The sequence below is a fragment of the Symphodus melops genome (genome assembly GCF_947650265.1).
Source record: "Symphodus melops genome assembly, chromosome: 14".
NCBI classification, from domain to species: domain Eukaryota; kingdom Metazoa; phylum Chordata; class Actinopteri; order Labriformes; family Labridae; genus Symphodus; species Symphodus melops.
The window spans coordinates 25,647,997-25,665,825 of NC_136704.1; the positions used below are offsets into that span (position 1 = coordinate 25,647,997).

Genomic DNA, 17,829 nt, shown 5'->3' on the forward strand with positions numbered 1-17,829 from the left:
TAGAGTGTACGTGTTTGTGTTAGTGTACCTGTGTGTATGTGTGTGTTTGTGTTAGAGTGTACCTGTGTGTATGTGTGTGTTTGTGTTAGAGTGTACCTGTGTGTATGTACCTGTGTGTGTGTTAGAGTGTGCCTGTGTGTGTGTTTGTGTTAGTGTGTACCTGTGTGTATGTGTGTGTTTGTGTTAGAGTGTGCCTGTGTGTGTGTTTGTGTTAGAGTGTACCTGTGTATGTGTTTGTGTTAGAGTGTACCTGTGTATGTGTTTGTGTTAGAGTGTACCTGTGTGTATGTGTGTGTTTGTGTTAGAGTGTACCTGTGTGTATGTGTGTGTTTGTGTTAGAGTGTACCTGTGTGTATGTGTGTGTTTGTGTTAGAGTGTACCTGTGTATGTGTTTGTGTTAGTGTGTACCTGTGTGTATGTGTGTGTTTGTGTTAGAGTGTACCTGTGTATGTGTTTGTGTTAGAGTGTACCTGCGTGTATGTGTGTGTTTGTGTGTGTTTGTGTTAGAGTGTACCTGTGTGTATGTGTGTGTTTGTGTTAGAGTGTACCTGTGTGTATGTACCTGTGTGTGTGTTAGAGTGTGCCTGTGTGTGTGTGTGTGTTAGAGTGTGCCTGTGTGTGTGTTTGTGTTTGTGTTAGAGTGTACCTGTGTATGTGTTTGTGTTAGAGTGTACCTGTGTGTATGTGTGTGTTTGTGTTAGAGTGTACCTGTGTATGTGTTTGTGTTAGTGTGTACCTGTGTGTATGTGTGTGTTTGTGTTAGAGTGTACCTGTGTATGTGTTTGTGTTAGAGTGTACCTGTGTGTATGTGTGTGTTTGTGTTAGAGTGTACCTGTGTGTATGTGTGTGTTTGTGTTAGAGTGTACCTGTGTGTATGTGTGTGTTTGTGTTAGAGTGTACCTGTGTATGTGTTTGTGTTAGTGTGTACCTGTGTGTATGTGTGTGTTTGTGTTAGAGTGTACCTGTGTATGTGTTTGTGTTAGAGTGTACCTGCGTGTATGTGTGTGTTTGTGTGTGTTTGTGTTAGAGTGTACCTGTGTGTATGTGTGTGTTTGTGTTAGAGTGTACCTGTGTGTATGTACCTGTGTGTGTGTTAGAGTGTGCCTGTGTGTGTGTGTGTGTTAGAGTGTGCCTGTGTGTGTGTTTGTGTTTGTGTTAGAGTGTACCTGTGTATGTGTTTGTGTTAGAGTGTACCTGTGTGTATGTGTGTGTTTGTGTTAGAGTGTACCTGTGTATGTGTTTGTGTTAGTGTGTACCTGTGTGTATGTGTGTGTTTGTGTTAGAGTGTACCTGTGTATGTGTTTGTGTTAGAGTGTACCTGCGTGTATGTGTGTGTTTGTGTTAGAGTGTACCTGTGTGTATGTGTGTGTTTGTGTTAGAGTGTACCTGTGTATGTGTTTGTGTTAGTGTGTACCTGTGTGTATGTGTGTGTTTGTGTTAGAGTGTACCTGTGTATGTGTTTGTGTTAGAGTGTACCTGCGTGTATGTGTGTGTTTGTGTGTGTTTGTGTTAGAGTGTACCTGTGTGTGTACCTGTGTGTGTGTTAGTGTGCCTGTGTGTGTGTTTGTGTTTGTGTTAGAGTGTACCTGTGTGTGTGTTTGTGTTAGAGTGTACCTGTGTGTATGTGTGTGTTTGTGTTAGAGTGTACCTGTGTGTATGTGTGTGTTTGTGTTAGAGTGTACCTGTGTGTATGTGTGTGTTTGTGTTAGAGTGTACCTGTGTGTATGTACCTGTGTCTGTGTAAATGTGAAATTGTATGTACTTTTGTGTACCTTGCAGCCAGTGATGGGGTCGTGACCCCAGTATCCGGTCTCACACCTGTTGCAGGTGTCTCCTTGTGTGTGGGCAGGGCAGATGCACTTGCCACTGTCAGGTTGACAGTTTCCTCCAGTGTGATTACAGGTGCATGCTGGGAGAAGAAACAACACATCTAATCACATCATATTCAACCAATCAGCAGCCAGGTATGGGTCTTATGTTTTCTGTGTTACTACCTGTACAGCCGTTGATATCAAAACCAAAGTAACCATGGTTACAGTGATCACACTTCTCTCCTGCTACACTTGTCACACACTGGCATCGCCCTTCTGAATCACATGACTCAGACAGAGATCCTGATTGGCTACAGCCACATTCCTGACAGCCCCGCCCACTCTCCAGGCCGAAGAACCCTGACTGAAAAAAAGGAATAAAGAGAAATAAATTAACGAATGCACAACATGAAAGGTATTTGTAAAATAAGTAATAAATAAATCTAAATACCAACAATACCAATACGAACTGAAGGAGACAGATAAAAACCCTAAACCCTAAACCCGAACAATACAAGAACTAACCCTGCTAAAAACTTAAATAAATCAGGAAAAAAAACCCATAAACAGCTGGACTCTAATAACATGAGCCTGCATGTGAGAGTGAATGAGTGAGTGAGTGTGTGTGTGTCTCACCTGGCAATGATCACAGGTGCGTCCTTTCACGTTCTCTCGACACAAACACTGACCTGTTGTGGCATCACACACACTGGAGAGGGCGCCGTTTACATCACAGCTACAGTCTAAGAAACAATTAAGTCCAACCCATTGTCAGTCAGACAGAAAGCAACGCCCACCCCACAAACAGGCCCGCCCCTTGGAGATTTTAAAATTCAGTGCATTTAAAATGATAAAATCGAAAAATTAATGTGAATGTTTGGAAGTTATCTGAAAAAGAACCTGATGTTTTTCATTTGTCTGATTACATAATTTCATTGATAAAAGTTACAGCAGTTTGAAGATGTGCCATTATGTGGCAGCACACACACACACACACACACACACACACACACACACACACACACAGAGTCATGTGTCTGCAGAACATAGAGGAACAGAGGTAAGAATTCAGGTCTAATCCGGATCAACATTCCGACTGCTTTAAAGAGGAAACTTAAACAACTGAACCGACCAATCGGCTGGTAGCATTAAAATCTACAGTCAGCAGGCTGCCCTGCTCCAAGAATCACATCACAGACTCAGAGCGTGGTCACATTGGCCATCCATCCCGTGCCCAAGCACACTTCAACCCTAAAGTCCAGTTCTTTAGCAAGTGTGACCGCTCCGTGTGACGCTCAGGTTCGGTACATTTCCTTGACTTTGGCACACTTCAGAGTAGTTTCATGCACGAGCATGCAGGTACACAACGCTGACAGCCTTCATAAGGGAGATATCCAGAGTTTGAGGTATCTGACTAACATGACTCAGAATAAGTCAGTAAAGTAGCTGTCATGTTCTTTTTTCTCTGATGTGCAGATACAGACTCAACTGTGCGTACTTTTTTAAAATTATTTTTCCTCTTGAGTCTGCATGTTTGTAAACTGATCATGCTTTATATTAACATAAAGCATACATTTTCTGTATGACGACATTATGTCCAAGAGATAATCATGCTCAAACATGGTTAGTCGTGATGCAGTGTGACTGCAGGCTGTACCTGCCAGCCATTGAATGATGCAGTGAGGGGGCCAATCGGGCTTGAGCAGTGCCCTCTGTCCTCATTAGCTGCAGTACCACCAATGAATACTCAAGGAACTGCACCAAGTTAGGTGTTTATTAAACCATCATTGATGTCACAGAAGGGTTGGAAATGTGTGTTTGTGTGTGTCTGGGTGCATCACCTTGACAGTCCTTCGCGTACACAGCGTCTCCAAAGTAACCAGGATGACAGACCTCACAGTGTCTTCCGCCAGTGTTGCCTCGGCAACGCAAGCATTCCCCGGTGAGAGTGTCACAGTGGCCCGCCTCCCTGATGTCTACATTACCATTACACTCACAGCGGATACAGGCCCCACCCACTGCCTGTGGGTTTCCATAGAAACCACTGGCACACCTAATGACACAATCAGACAGGTGTTAGAGAAGGATGGCTTTGTCTGTTTGGATGATGAGTCTATTAATCATCCTTACCTCTCACAGGAGCTTCCTGTGTATCCCACTTGACACTGGTCACAAAACATCTGTCCAGACTGCTCCATCACACAGGTGGGACTGAAGCTGAAACACACAGCCATATTTACAGTCTGTCTGTAAGTTTAAAAAATGAGTTGTTAAATGTGGATCTAAAGACAAACCTGTTGGATGTTTGAGGACAGGCACACACCAGACAGTCACCAGGTGTTCCCTCTGAGGGGTCACCGTAGAAACCAGGAAGACACTGATCACAGTGAGGACCGGTGGTATTATGGGTACAAGCCTGAGGGACAGTTTCCATGGTAACAGTGTAAGAAACTCTTTGTGTTCAGTATGTATGTGTATTTAAATGTCATTAACAAACAAAATTCATTAAATGTAGTCTAAATGACTTCATCACCCAAAAATATGAATATAAAATACAGACTGACCAAACAGACTCCGTTGCTATCACACTCGATGGCGTGGTCGTTACACTCGCACTGCAGACAATTACCTCCAAACAAAACTCCTCCCACTCTATAAAAACCAGGTAGACATGCCTACAACACAAAAATACTCAATCAGAAATGCATTTAAAAGTAATAACAGTATGTAGTAAACAGGGATGTGTCCAAAGAGTAAGCTGGATGAAGTTATCCTCTGACCTCACAGGAGGTGCCACTGTATCCCCATGGACACTCACACATCTCCACGGCAACTGCCTGATCACCAAAAATGGAGACCTTGTCAGCGACATCGAGAGACAGGTAACTGAGACTGAAAGATAAGTAAGAGATGGGAAACATGTGACTGTTAGGGACAAGTGAGACTAATCAGAGGGAATATTAACCTATTTTAGCAGGGTGCTATGGTAAATCTCTAAAGACCCTCCAACTCGTCCAAAACGCTGCAGCTCGTGTTCTTACTAGAACGAGGAAAAGGGACCACATGACTCCTGTATTGGCTTCTCTCCATTGGCTCCCTATAAAATCTAGAATAGAATTTAAAATCCTTCTGCTCACCTACAAAGCTCTAAACGGTCAGGCACCATCGTATCTTAAAGAGTTAATTGTACCGTACTATCCATCAAGAACATGACGTTCCCAGAATGCAGGCCTGCTCGTGGTGCCTATAGTCTCTAAAAGTACTATGGGAGGTAGAGCCTTTAGTTATCAGGCTCCTTTGGAATCGTCTACCAGTCGGGGTCCGGGAGGCAGACACACTAGGTACTTTTAAGAATAGACTTCAAACTTTTCTTTTTGATAAATCTTATAGTTAGGGCTGGCTTAGGACCAGCTCATAGTTATGCTGCTATAGGCTTAGACTACCGGGGGAACTGGCACCAGGATCTCTGATCTCTCTCTCCCTCTTTCTCTCCCAACTTTCTCACCTTACAGTAATAAGATATGTCTATAGTGACAAGCAGTAGCTTGTCACTATCTTTGTATTCTAACCTCTCCTTTTGAGCTCTCTTAGGTTCCTTGAGCTCTCTTAGGTTCCTTGGGACTGTTGGTGAGGATGGCCTGCCCAAACAACCCCCCCCCCCCTCCCCCTGAGGATGGCCCTACTGGCCTTACTGTGCCCTACAACATGACTGTACCCTATAACCTTACTGTACCCTACAACATGACTGTACCCTATAACCTTACTGTGCCCTACAACATGACTGTACTCTATAACATGACTGTACCCTATAACATGACTGTACCCTATAACATGACTGTACCCTACAACATGACTGTACCCTATAACATGACTGTACCCTACAACATGACTGTACCCTATAACCTTACTGTGCCCTACAACATGACTGTACCCTATAACATGACTGTACCCTATAACATGACTGTACCCTATAACCTTACTGTACCCTACAACATGACTGTACCCTATAACCTTACTGTACCCTACAACATGACTGTACCCTATAACCTTACTGTACCCTATAACCTTACTGTACCCTACAACATGACTGTACCCTATAACCTTACTGTACCCTACAACATGACTGTACCCTATAACCTTACTGTACCCTACAACATGACTGTACCCTATAACCTTACTGTACCCTATAACCTTACTGTACCCTACAACATGACTGTACCCTATAACCTTACTGTACCCTACAACATGACTGTACCCTATAACCTTACTGTGCCCTATAACATGACTGTACCCTATAACATGACTGTACCCTACAACATGACCGTACCCTATAACCTTACTGTCCCCTATAACATAACCTTACTGCACCCTATAACCTCACTGTAGCCTATAACCCCCTTAAAAGATGGAGACTGCATCAGTCCTTCTCATGAAGGGGGTCAGAGAACAGATATTTCAGTTTTCTGGATATAATCTGAAGATTTTATTCTTACTTTATCGGCCCATCAGTGGAGGAATTCACATGAATTTGGACCTTGAGTGTGGTCAATTCTGCGAGTACTGACAGCAGGTCATCACGAGTAATGCGATGGCCTGTCTCAACTTTCACAAACTGCCATGGAGCCATCGCTATAGCAACTGATCTCTCAGCCAGAGGAGAGAGTACTAGGACAACAGGAAGTGAGAGATGAACAGCCTGACTATTTCCCTGGAAACAAAAGAGAAAAACAGAGTGTTATAGTCCTTAAAGACACTTTGAAGTCTTTGATATTGCCTCTTGATTTACCAGATTATTTTCTCTCACCTCAATGATGATGTCACAGTGAGAAGGAAGAGAATGGTCTTCGTTGTCCAATGGGACGTCATAAACCACAGAGAAGTTCAAGAAACCTCCATAAGATACGATCTAGAGACAGACAGACAGACAGACAGACAGACAGACAGACAGACAGACAGACAGACAGACAGACAGACAGACAGACAGACAGACAGAGGATGGTACACACATGAACACAGACAGTAAGATTTCTGTTTACCAACAATTGATAGTGACCAAATAGGAATAGATGCAAACCTTGTTGCCAAGGAAATGTTTAGGTGCTGTCCAAGACAGCGTTTGTTGGTGGGTGTGGCCTGAGGAGATGTTGACAGGGATGGGGAGGTCATTGCCATAGATGGTAGGGGAGATGTAAAGGGACTGAGAGGGGCGAAGCAAAGCATCTGTATGATGAACCTAAAATTAATGAGAAGAAGAAATTATTCAAATTTTTTGAATACAGGTGTGTTGCCTGTTTGAATGTGTGTCTATGGTTTACCTGAGCTGTCAACCATGGAGAGCTTTCACAGACGTCCGACACACCAAAACAGAAACAGTCGGTGCAGCCGAGCACATTACTCCCATGCAGGTTATAGTAACCCGGTTTACACAGATCACAGTGAGCTCCCATTACATTTACCTGAGGAGGAGAGGATAGGTGAGTTCAAACTCTTTGTAACACTATTATAGAGACCAAATTAAACTAAACATTAGCAAGCAAAGTGTCAAGAGAAAGAGGTACAGAAAGAGAGAAGCTTAAGGGGCCAGGTCCCCAGTTAGTATAATCCTGTAGCAGCATATGTATGAGCTGGTCTATACCTGATTCAGCCCTAAGATTTATCAAAAGTCTATTCTTGAAAGTGCAAAGTGTGTCTGCCTCCCGGACCCCGACTGGTAGATGATTCGAGAGGAGTGGCACCCGATAACTGAAGGCTCTACCCCCCATAGAACATTTAGAGACCGCAGGTACCACAAACAGTTCTGATAACTGAAGGCTCTACCCCCCATAGAACATTTAGAGACCGCAGGTACCACAAACAGTTCTGATAACTGAAGGCTCGACTTTTCTGCATGTTATTTTGACAGGATCTGACTGATCTAAGAGATATTAGGAAGGTGAAAATAAGCTGTCCTTGAAATGTATTTAATGTGAGAGTTAAAGGACATATCTTGACCAAATAGAACTATTAGATGCCTAGCAGTTGTACCATCATGGACACATTATATCATTAGAAAAGTCAGTGTTTTTACCTTGCAGATGCAGGGGCTGCAGGGGTCTGAGTTCATGCTACCAGAGAGATTGCACTCACAACGAACACAGTGCGGAAAATCTCTGTATCCAAACGCACAGCGATCACACTGTTGACCTGTAAAACCCTCCTTACACACACACTGACCTGCTGAGACACCTGCTCATGCATAAATGATAACACACACACACACACATGCACACACACACACACACACACACACACACACACACACACACACACACACAAAAGCATGCACACAAGTAGACAAAGTCAGAGATATGTTCAAGCTGTTGTAATGATAAATGTTCAATTGATGCATTATAGAAACCTGGTTGTGTGTTGTCTCTGGTGCAGACTGAAGACTCTGATCCTTTTAGATCACAATTACACTCCACACATGGAGAGTCTGAATATGGAGAGACCTACAAACACATACACACACAACAACAATACATGATCGTAAAGAAATATACCGCTATCACTTCAAGTTTCCAAAACCATTCCAACTGAAATGAAAGACCATGGGGTGTAAATCCCTGGATTCACACCTGGACGTTATTTTTATTTATTAATTTTTTTTAAGATTTATTTTTTCTTAGATAATGACAGGACAGGGAACAGAGTCAGAAATCAGGAAGCGAGAGGGGACTGACATGCGGGAGAGAGGCCACAGGCTGGAGTAGAACGCCTGTGTTGTGCGCCACCAGTGCCCCAACCTGGACGTTACTTTTTAATCGCTCTTCAGATTTTCTACTTTACAGGTGAGTAGTATCACAGGTAGTAGTTCTGAGTACTTTAATATTGAGTAGTATTACAGGTAGTGGTTCTTACTACCTCAGTTGGTCTGTAGAATCCATTGGCACAGCTCTCACAATTGATTCCAGCAGTGTTCTGCTGACAGTTGATACAGACTCCGCCTCCTCGCCGAACACCATGAGAGTTTAAACTCAATGAGAGTTCGGAGACTGTCTGATTGTAGAAACAGTCGATGGCTTTGTTGTGACAATTACATTCTGAAAGACAAAGAGGTGAGAGACAAGCGGGTAAGAGACAGACAGGTGAGAGACAGACGGGTGAGAGACAGACAGGTTAGAGACAGACGGGTAAGAGACAGACAGGTGAGAGACAGACAGGTAAGAGACAGACAGGTGAGAGACAGACGGGTGAGAGACAGACAGGTTAGAGATAGACAGGTGAGAGACAGACGGGTGAGAGACAGACAGGTGAGAGACAGACAGGTGAGAGACAGACAGGTGAGAGACAGACGGGTAAGAGACAGACAGGTGAGAGACAGACAGGTAAGAGACAGACAGGTGAGAGACAGACGGGTGAGAGACAGACAGGTTAGAGATAGACAGGTGAGAGACAGACGGGTGAGAGACAGACAGGTGAGAGACAGACAGGTGAGAGACAGACAGGTGAGAGACAGACAGGTGGGAGACAGACAGGTGAGAGACAGACAGGTGGGAGACAGACAGGTGAGAGACAGACAGGTGGGACACAGACAGGTGTTTCTTACGTTCACATGTATTCCCCTTAGAGATAGTTCCTGGTTGCCATGGCTGCTGGTGGTAACCAGGGCAACACTCATTACAGCTCTCTCCACAGGTGTTGTGCTCACACACACACTGCAGCTTCTGGAAAGGAACACACAGAAACTCAGGTTAAAGTAAACCAAGATGTTTCAATCCTCTTCTGAGGTAAAGAAGAGTACAGGTAAGACAGGCTGTGGTTACCTTGCTAATAGGGTCCAACGGGCAGCTCTGGGCATGGCCATAGCAGATACACATCCCACCGACCGAGATGTCCTTGATTGAGTAATAATACTGAGAGACAAACGCTGAATTATGCATCATGTTGATTACACAAACACCTCATAAGCCCGATATTGAGAGCTCTCTGTCTCTCTGAAAGCCTGTCTCACCCTCCGGGTAACAATGGGGTCGATGTCTCTGGGGTCCCTGCTGCTCAGTGTCATTAGGTCGGCATTAAGCGTTCTGATTCGCTGAAGCCTCAGTCTGATGTACCGAGCTGAAGTGAAGTTCAAGAGGTCAGGGGTCGAATCATCAGCTCCAGGTCGCCCGTTAATCAGGGAGGTGTGGATCTGAGTGAAAGACAGGTGATATGATTCAGGGACAAGTGAAACGGTTCAGAGACAGGTAGAAGACTTATCATACGAATAAATCTCTTTTGAATTGAAAGAGACAGAAACAGGAGACAGAGAGAAAAATAACGAAACACGTATTCTGTCTTACCTCTCCATGTTCCAGAGGATTCAGTTTGGAGTAGTAAGATGTACAGATGACCTCCGTGTCACCCTTGTAGGTTGGCGGTCCAAGTCGAGGCGTCACATTGTAACGAGTCAAACACTCAGTGTCACTGACAGCATAAAACTGCCAAGGTTCAAAGGTTAAGCCATCCATTGAGCGCTCCAGGATCCAATTACCTGACCAAGAGACAGGTCAGAGAGTCAGATAGGTAAGCGAGAGAGAGACAGATCAATCAAATGCTTCTGATAGACAGAAAGGTCTTACCTGGCCGGGGAGAGTTGGCAGCCTTGATGATAATGTAAGCAACCTGAAAGATCTGAACAGACATGAAACAGTCATCACCTTCACCTGTTCCTTTTTCACTTGGTAACTTGGAGAGCTCAAGTAACATAACTAACATATTTATTATTTTACTTTCAGGTCCAGTGTGTGCATTAAGTGGTGCACAGGTGTATTACCTGTTTCAGATCCAGTGTGATGGTGACCCAGTGAAACTGCTGTCCATTTTTGATACTCGGACTCTGCCACCACTGATTGGTTCCATCAATGGCATTTGTGATTGGATGACGCTCTGAACAACACAAAAAAGTACTTGTATTGAAAATAGCCTAGATAATCTAAAGTACTGTGAAAACTGATCTAAACTAAAGGTATATACACCGGCACATGGCCCTTAGTGGTTCTATTAACCAAACAGCATACCACCTTAAACAGAAGCAGCTGCTAGACATGTAAGCTCCTGGTAGTAACAGCGCTGATACTATCTGCTCTATCGGGGTGGCAGTAGCTCAGTCTGGAGGGACTTGGACGGCAGGGTCGCTGGTTTAAGTTCCAGTGGGATCAAGTCTGGAAATTTGTCTGGTAACTGGAGAGGTAACAGTTAACTTACTGAGCACCACAGAGATAGATAGATAGATAGATAGATAGATAGATAGATAGATAGATAGGTAGGTAGGTAGGTAGGTAGGTAGGTAGGTAGGTAGGTAGGTAGGTAGGTAGGTAGGTACCTTATTGATCCCGAGGGAAATTCAAGGGTTCAAGGTGCCATTGAGTAAAGCACCTAACCCTAACCACCAGGTCAGGAGCTCTGGCTGATGGCAGTCTCCTCACTCTGACATTGCTCTTACCCTAACCTTACCTCTCTTTGAAGGCATTTCTATAGAAGTCTATTTGTGTTTCAACCTATGTGTGAAGCATGTTGAGCAATAGAGTGTAAAATAATTGCCCTTCACAAAGTTAAGAGCAATAAAACATATCTTCTTCTTCCACATAGATTCTGATGTACCCTACACACACATTGATTTCCTTATCAATGTCTCAAGCCCTCAGGGACGTTATGTTGTTTGTATGATTTGGTACCTTTGCTCAAGACTGAGTTGGCATCACACTTGGGACAGTGTGGGTTCTTGATCCGTCGGCCTGGAACATGTTCAACCAGTTTACAGTAAACCTCTGGTTCTGAATCTCCACATGTGGCATTACTGCTGATCACTGCATGACTCGCCAAGTTTAAGATGGCGGGAAAGAGACCTGAAACACATGGCAAACTGTTCTCATTCTGTGGGATTTTACAGTGTTACACACAAAGAGACATATGCACATGTTAATGATGGTTCCGTGTGATCAGCTGTGAAGGTGTGATAATTGAACTGGGTGGTCTTAACCCCCTCCCCCCCAATCTTGTTGTTCACCTCACAGCTGGAGCCTATCATATTGGGGGGAGGGGAGGGTGTCCTGAGGTAAGTAGAGACGTAAAATAACAATGTGGAAGTGGCTTGCGAAGCAGCAGAGTCCTTTGTTAGTCTCTATAACGAGAATCAGTGTGTTTGTATCAGAGCTGCGTGTAGATGAACAGAATGTGAAGTGCAGAGTGGAGAAGAACAGGAAACAGAATGCAGCAGGTTGATTAGAGCAGGGGAATGGTAGAGGTGGCGTGCAGACAGTCTGTAGAGACGTAGAGGTGGCGTGCAGACAGTCTGTAGAGACGGTAGAGGTGGCGTGCAGACAGTCTGTAGAGACGTAGAGGTGGCGTGCAGACAGTCTGTAGAGACGGTAGAGGTGGCGTGCAGACAGTCTGTAGAGACGGTAGAGGTGGCGTGCAGACAATCTGTAGAGACGGTAGAGGTGGCGTGCAGACAGTCTGTAGAGACGTAGAGGTGGCGTGCAGACAGTCTGTAGAGACGGTAGAGGTGGCGTGCAGACAGTCTGTAGAGACGTAGAGGTGGCGTGCAGACAGTCTGTAGAGACGGTAGAGGTGGCGTGCAGACAGTCTGTAGAGACGGTAGAGGTGGCGTGCAGACAATCTGTAGAGACGGTAGAGGTGGCGTGCAGACAGTCTGTAGAGACGTAGAGGTGGCGTGCAGACAGTCTGTAGAGACGGTAGAGGTGGCGTGCAGACAGTCTGTAGAGACGTAGAGGTGGCGTGCAGACAGTCTGTAGAGACGGTAGAGGTGGCGTGCAGACAGTCTGTAGAGACGATAGAGGTGGCGTGCAGACAGTCTGGAGAGACGGTAGAGGTGGCGTGCAGACAGTCTGTAGAGGTGGCGTGCAGACAGTCTGTAGAGACGGTAGAGGTGGCGTGCAGACAGTCTGGAGAGGTGGCGTGCAGACAGTCTGTAGAGGTGGCGTGCAGACAGTCTGTAGAGACGGTAGAGGTGGCGTGCAGACAGTCTGGAGAGGTGGCGTGCAGACAGTCTGTAGAGGTGGCGTGCAGACAGTCTGTAGAGGTGGCGTGCAGACAGTCTGTAGAGACGGTAGAGGTGGCGTGCAGACAGTCTGTAGAGACGGTAGAGGTGGCGTGCAGACAGTCTGGAGAGACGGTAGAGGTGGTGTGCAGACAGTCTGTAGAGACGGTAGAGGTGGCGTGCAGACAGTCTGGAGAGACGGTAGAGGTGGCGTGCAGACAGTCTGTAGAGGTGGCGTGCAGACAGTCTGTAGAGGTGGCGTGCAGACAGTGGCGTGCAGACAGTCTGTAGAGGTGGCGTGCAGACAGTCTGTAGAGACGGTAGAGGTGGTGTGCAGACAGTCTGTAGAGACGGTAGAGGTGGCGTGCAGACAGTCTGTAGAGACGGTAGAGGTGGCGTGCAGACAGTCTGTCGAGGTGGCGTGCAGACAGTCTGTAGAGGTGGCGTGCAGACAGTCTGTAGAGATGGCGTGCAGACAGTCTGTAGAGACGGTAGAGGTGGCGTGCAGACAGTCTGTAGAGGTGGCGTGCAGACAGTCTGTAGAGGTGGCGTGCAGACAGTCTGTAGAGGTGGCGTGCAGACAGTCTGTAGAGGTGGCGTGCAGACAGTCTGTAGAGACGGTAGAGGTGGCGTGCAGAGACAGTCTATAGAGATGGTAGAGGTGGCGTGCAGACAGTTTAAGCCCCTCCCACTGGCTCCAGGTGAATTCTCCTGATTATATCCTGCTGCCTTCTCTAAGTCAGCTCACTCTGACTTTCTGCAGGAGAAACAGCAGGAGGCTGGAGGACAAACATTCAGTGGGTTGAGTTCATGACGCTCAGCACCAACACTTCAGGAGGGACAAGAGGAAAACATCAAACGTCAGTGTGTGTGTGTGTGTGTGTGTGTGTGTGTGTGTGCGTGTGTGTGTGTGTGAGCTGTTTGGGTCTCTATAAATGTGTAAAGACACACACTGTTATTGTAATGTAAGTGAGTGTGTGTGTGTGTGGGGGTGGGGGTAGTGTGCATAGAGGAAGTGGGTAGAGCTGGGTTGTAAACACTAGTGTCTGCTTCTTAGCAGGACAAACACACCAAGATACAAACACACACACACACACACACACACACACACACACAGACACACACATAGTGTTATAATATACAGGTTCAAAACAGGTACATAATAATGTTTTATTCTAAGTTTTTGTCTTGACTTCATTCTAAAAACAATGGAAAAAAGATGAAACTTTTTTCTGTTAATGAAATCAGAACAGATGTGAAGGTCACTGATAAAAAGAGTAAAAAACAGACTAAACAGACAAAAGGCGTTCTAGGATTCGACCTCTCAGAGACTCCCAGAACGGATCAAAGACAAAATACTCTTTAACAGTACAGATCAATAGAACAAACAAAAAGCTGATTGGTTCATGAAATATTCAAACCTTTGATCAGTGATGCCAGCTGATTGACTCATTAACAATAACACTGATCTAAATTGATTAAAGAAATACTTTCTTTGATTTTGAGAAGTTTAAGAAACAAATTTCAGAAATCTGAGGAAACAAATTAAAACAGAAGAATTTAAAATGTTATTATTTCAAACATGACCTGACAACTGGCACTCACAGAGACAGAATAAAGCTAACCCCCCAACCCAAAATAATACATTCATCTTGATTAACCTAAATGAAATTAATGGAGGAAACAAGGATTTTCTCACCTCTTTGCTGAGCTGTAGCTCGCTCCATCAGCAACAGCAACAGTAGCAGCAATTTCATCTCTGTAATTATCACAACCAACTGGACTCAGACTGGGACTTACTGGACTCAGACTGGGACTTACTGGACTCAGACTGGAAGTCGTGGCAGTATAAACGGGTGCAGAGGAATGTGAATGCCACAGTGATTCTTTCTCATTCATTCAGTTCAATAAGAGGGGGAGGGGAAGGGAGGGGGGAGGGGGACTGTACCATTACTCTGTTGGCAGATGGGGGGGGTCTGTGTGCATTTAATGTTTATTTCTAATTTGACAATACGGTTATACAATTAAATTACAGTTTCATCACAATCTATTTTATTGGCCAGGTATGTGTGTGTGTAGACTGTGCTGTCTTTGTACAAATGTAAACATGAATTAAATACAAATAATAAACTACAAAATGTGGAAGTAATTAAAGACTAATATGTACAAGATTAAATAAGATATGTGTAATGTGATGACATCACACAGACTGTAAGAAAAGAGACACTTTAGATTATTTATAGATTCATTAATCAGCCTTAGTTGTTGAGAAATTCTGTTTCAGCAGTGAAATCTTGAAAATAAAGTTTTCAGGATAAAAAAACAGAAAATAATTCAGAGTTGCTTGATCACCTGACTCTTGTATTTATGTTTCTTCAGCCTGAAGTTGTTCAAAGATTCCTATTGTCAGAGTGAGGTGTTGTCTGAGGAAAGGGTTAAATCATGTTAAAACAGCAGACTACTCTTTTAACTGCGTCGGCTCATTCAGCTCAAAGTATTGTCTCAGCCAGGGGACGGGCCGAACCATCTGTGACAGGGGGGCCTTTCTTTCTCTCTCTGTCTGATTTTAACTTCTTTTTTTCTCCTCTCTGTCTTTGTCACATTCTATTCTTCTCTCATTGTGTTTGTATTCATTAAGACATCGACCTATAGCTTTGGAATCAAGTGTAAGGCAAGTATTGTCCCAATTTGATTTAATCAATACCATTCTGTTTTGGTATGTAAATAATTGAAGAGTGTCATGGACCAACGGAGGACCCAGCTGCAAAAAGAAAAACATGATTTATTTTAACAAAAAGGCAAACAGGCAAAACAAAACTTACTTTCAAAAAGTCAAACCACAACCTTCCAGCATCATTCAACGAAGCCTGTATCACTGTTATCTTAAAGAAAGGTAAAGATCCTGATGAGTGTTCCTCCTACAGACCAATTTCCCTGTTGAATGTGGATGTCAAAATTTTGGCCAAAGTTCTGGCACGCAGATTGGAGTCCACTCTCCCATTAATTGTATCAGATGATCAAACTGGCTTTGTTCGGCACCTTCACTCCTTCTTCAACACGCGTCGTCTATTCAATATCCTGTACTCGCCTTCAGGCTCACTCTCCGAGTGTGTTCTTTCTCTAGACGCAGAGAAGGCTTTCGACCGGGTCGAATGGAGGTACCTGTTTAAAGCCTTAGAGAAATTTGGTTTTGGCCCAACCTTTATTACGTGGATAAAGCTGTTATACCGCTGCTCTTCGGCTTCGATCCGCACCAACTCTCAACTATCAGAACCTTTCATTCTTGAACGGGGCAGACGTCAAGGGTGCCCTCTGAGGTTGTCTTGTTTTGTCTTTCATTGCTGTTTTTCAAAATTGTTTACGCCTTGTTTCTACTGATTGAGGATGTGTGTGGGTACAGAAAGTGACCAGTAACTGTTGATGTGTGATGCGAACTATGTGGATCCTATCTGTACGTTGGTACCTATATGTACAGTACAAATGATAAAGTGTACCTGTATATTTCCGCTGATTTACAGTTTGCACACACCCGATGTCTACCTCTGAATACCTGTACTCCCTTTCTGGAAATGTGTAAAAAAACTCAATAAAAATATTCTTGAGGAAAAAAAAAGTCAAACCACTGTAAATCCTGTCAGCGTGAGCCAGTGTCAGGATTCAAATGATTTCCCCCTGAAGCAGGTCTACCTTTCATTTAAGCCCCTGGGGTGCATCGTGTGGCGATACACATTTTGTCAGCTCTCTGTCTCTGTGCTGCAGTTCACTTGGAATTAGCTTTCAGTAGCGTGGCTTGTAAGGCTTGCCATCCATGCTGAAGAAAAGGTTTCACTAAGGGTGGTGAATATCCATCCTTGTGATATTATACCTGTACTGAGTGAATCTTGGGTTAGGTTTAGGGTTAGGGTTGGGGTTTGGGATCGGGTTAGGGTTGGGGTTTGGGATCGGGTTAGGGTTGGGGTTAGGGGTTAAGGGTCAGGGTTAGGGGAAGGGTTAGGGTTAGGGGTTAGGGGTTAGGGTTAGGGTTGGGGTTTGGGATTAGGGTTGGGGTTTGGGATCGGGTTAGGGTTAGGGTTGGGGTTTGGGATCGGGTTAGGGGTAGAAGAGGGACCAGGAGGGAGTGCCACGCAGTGTAAAATAAAAAAATAATAAAAAATAAAAAAGCCTCTATTTTGAGGTCTTGTATAAAGTGGCGAAGCCTCTATTTTGAGGTCTTGTGTGGGGTAGAAAAGCCTCTATTTGAGGTCTTGTGTGAAGCAAAAAAAGTCTTGTAGTCTTCTTATTGAGTCTCATTGCAACGTTTCGGTACTAATTTTGTACCTTCTTCAGGCTTAGACTCGATAAATTCCCCCACTTTCACTTTCAAAGGGCTACCAGCGCCCTCTTGTGCCACCCCCGCGAAGATTGTTGTCCCTGGTTTGAGTTGAGAGTGACTGAAGACTGGCTTGTGTGAGCAGTATTTATGCTGTCTGCTGCGGCTGTGGGGAGGAGCCAGATCAAAGCTCCCAGCAATCAGGCTGCTTTTTTCTGCTCCATGCACACGTCACGAAAGTGGCGAATTCTGTGTGGGCCCCAGGCCTGCTTTCACGACTTTTGAGTGTGCCATACCCTTGGTGGTCTCTATGATTTGATATAAATGCATATATGTGTCAGGTAAGTATGTGTTTGTTTTTTTAGGTTAAACTGTACCCTTCTATTTTGTCCGGTAAGTATATTTGTATTTTTTATCCGGTAAATATGTGTGTGTTTTTTAATTTAACCTGTACCTGTCTATTTTGTCAGGTAAGTATATGCATATTTTTTGTGTCTAATTTGGTGTGGTTAATTAAATCCAATAGAGCCCAAATGGTTAGGGTTGGGGTTTGGGATCGGGTTAGGGTTAGGGTTAGGGGTTAGGGTTAGGGTTAGGGTTAGGTCTGGGTAAAAGCGCAGCGTCCTCTGGGGGACGCTACGGGGGGCACGGGCTCTCGGGGGGACCAACGGTTTTAATAAGTAATT

General features: G+C 44.5%; 1 protein-coding gene across 1 annotated transcript in view; it reads right to left on the reverse strand.

Moving 5' to 3' along the window:
• lama1 (laminin, alpha 1) overlaps positions 1-14,740 on the reverse strand; it is a 38,289-nt gene extending 23,549 nt beyond the window's left edge. Inside the window, exons 1-23 of the mRNA XM_079361192.1 lie at positions 14,534-14,740; positions 11,510-11,680; positions 10,609-10,721; positions 10,415-10,466; positions 10,136-10,326; positions 9,805-9,984; positions 9,617-9,706; positions 9,400-9,517; positions 8,715-8,893; positions 8,209-8,302; positions 7,879-8,036; positions 7,127-7,267; positions 6,886-7,044; positions 6,616-6,717; positions 6,305-6,519; positions 4,592-4,703; positions 4,376-4,486; positions 4,106-4,227; positions 3,942-4,028; positions 3,653-3,864; positions 2,448-2,554; positions 1,995-2,175; positions 1,773-1,909 (exon numbers count right to left, since the gene is read on the reverse strand). Of these exons, the coding sequence (XP_079217318.1) occupies positions 1,773-1,909; positions 1,995-2,175; positions 2,448-2,554; positions 3,653-3,864; positions 3,942-4,028; positions 4,106-4,227; positions 4,376-4,486; positions 4,592-4,703; positions 6,305-6,519; positions 6,616-6,717; positions 6,886-7,044; positions 7,127-7,267; positions 7,879-8,036; positions 8,209-8,302; positions 8,715-8,893; positions 9,400-9,517; positions 9,617-9,706; positions 9,805-9,984; positions 10,136-10,326; positions 10,415-10,466; positions 10,609-10,721; positions 11,510-11,680; positions 14,534-14,591 (3,090 nt within the window). The 5' untranslated portion in view covers positions 14,592-14,740. The remainder of the gene's footprint in view (positions 1-1,772; positions 1,910-1,994; positions 2,176-2,447; positions 2,555-3,652; positions 3,865-3,941; positions 4,029-4,105; positions 4,228-4,375; positions 4,487-4,591; positions 4,704-6,304; positions 6,520-6,615; positions 6,718-6,885; positions 7,045-7,126; positions 7,268-7,878; positions 8,037-8,208; positions 8,303-8,714; positions 8,894-9,399; positions 9,518-9,616; positions 9,707-9,804; positions 9,985-10,135; positions 10,327-10,414; positions 10,467-10,608; positions 10,722-11,509; positions 11,681-14,533) is intronic.
• Between the last annotated feature and the right edge of the window lie 3,089 nt (positions 14,741-17,829).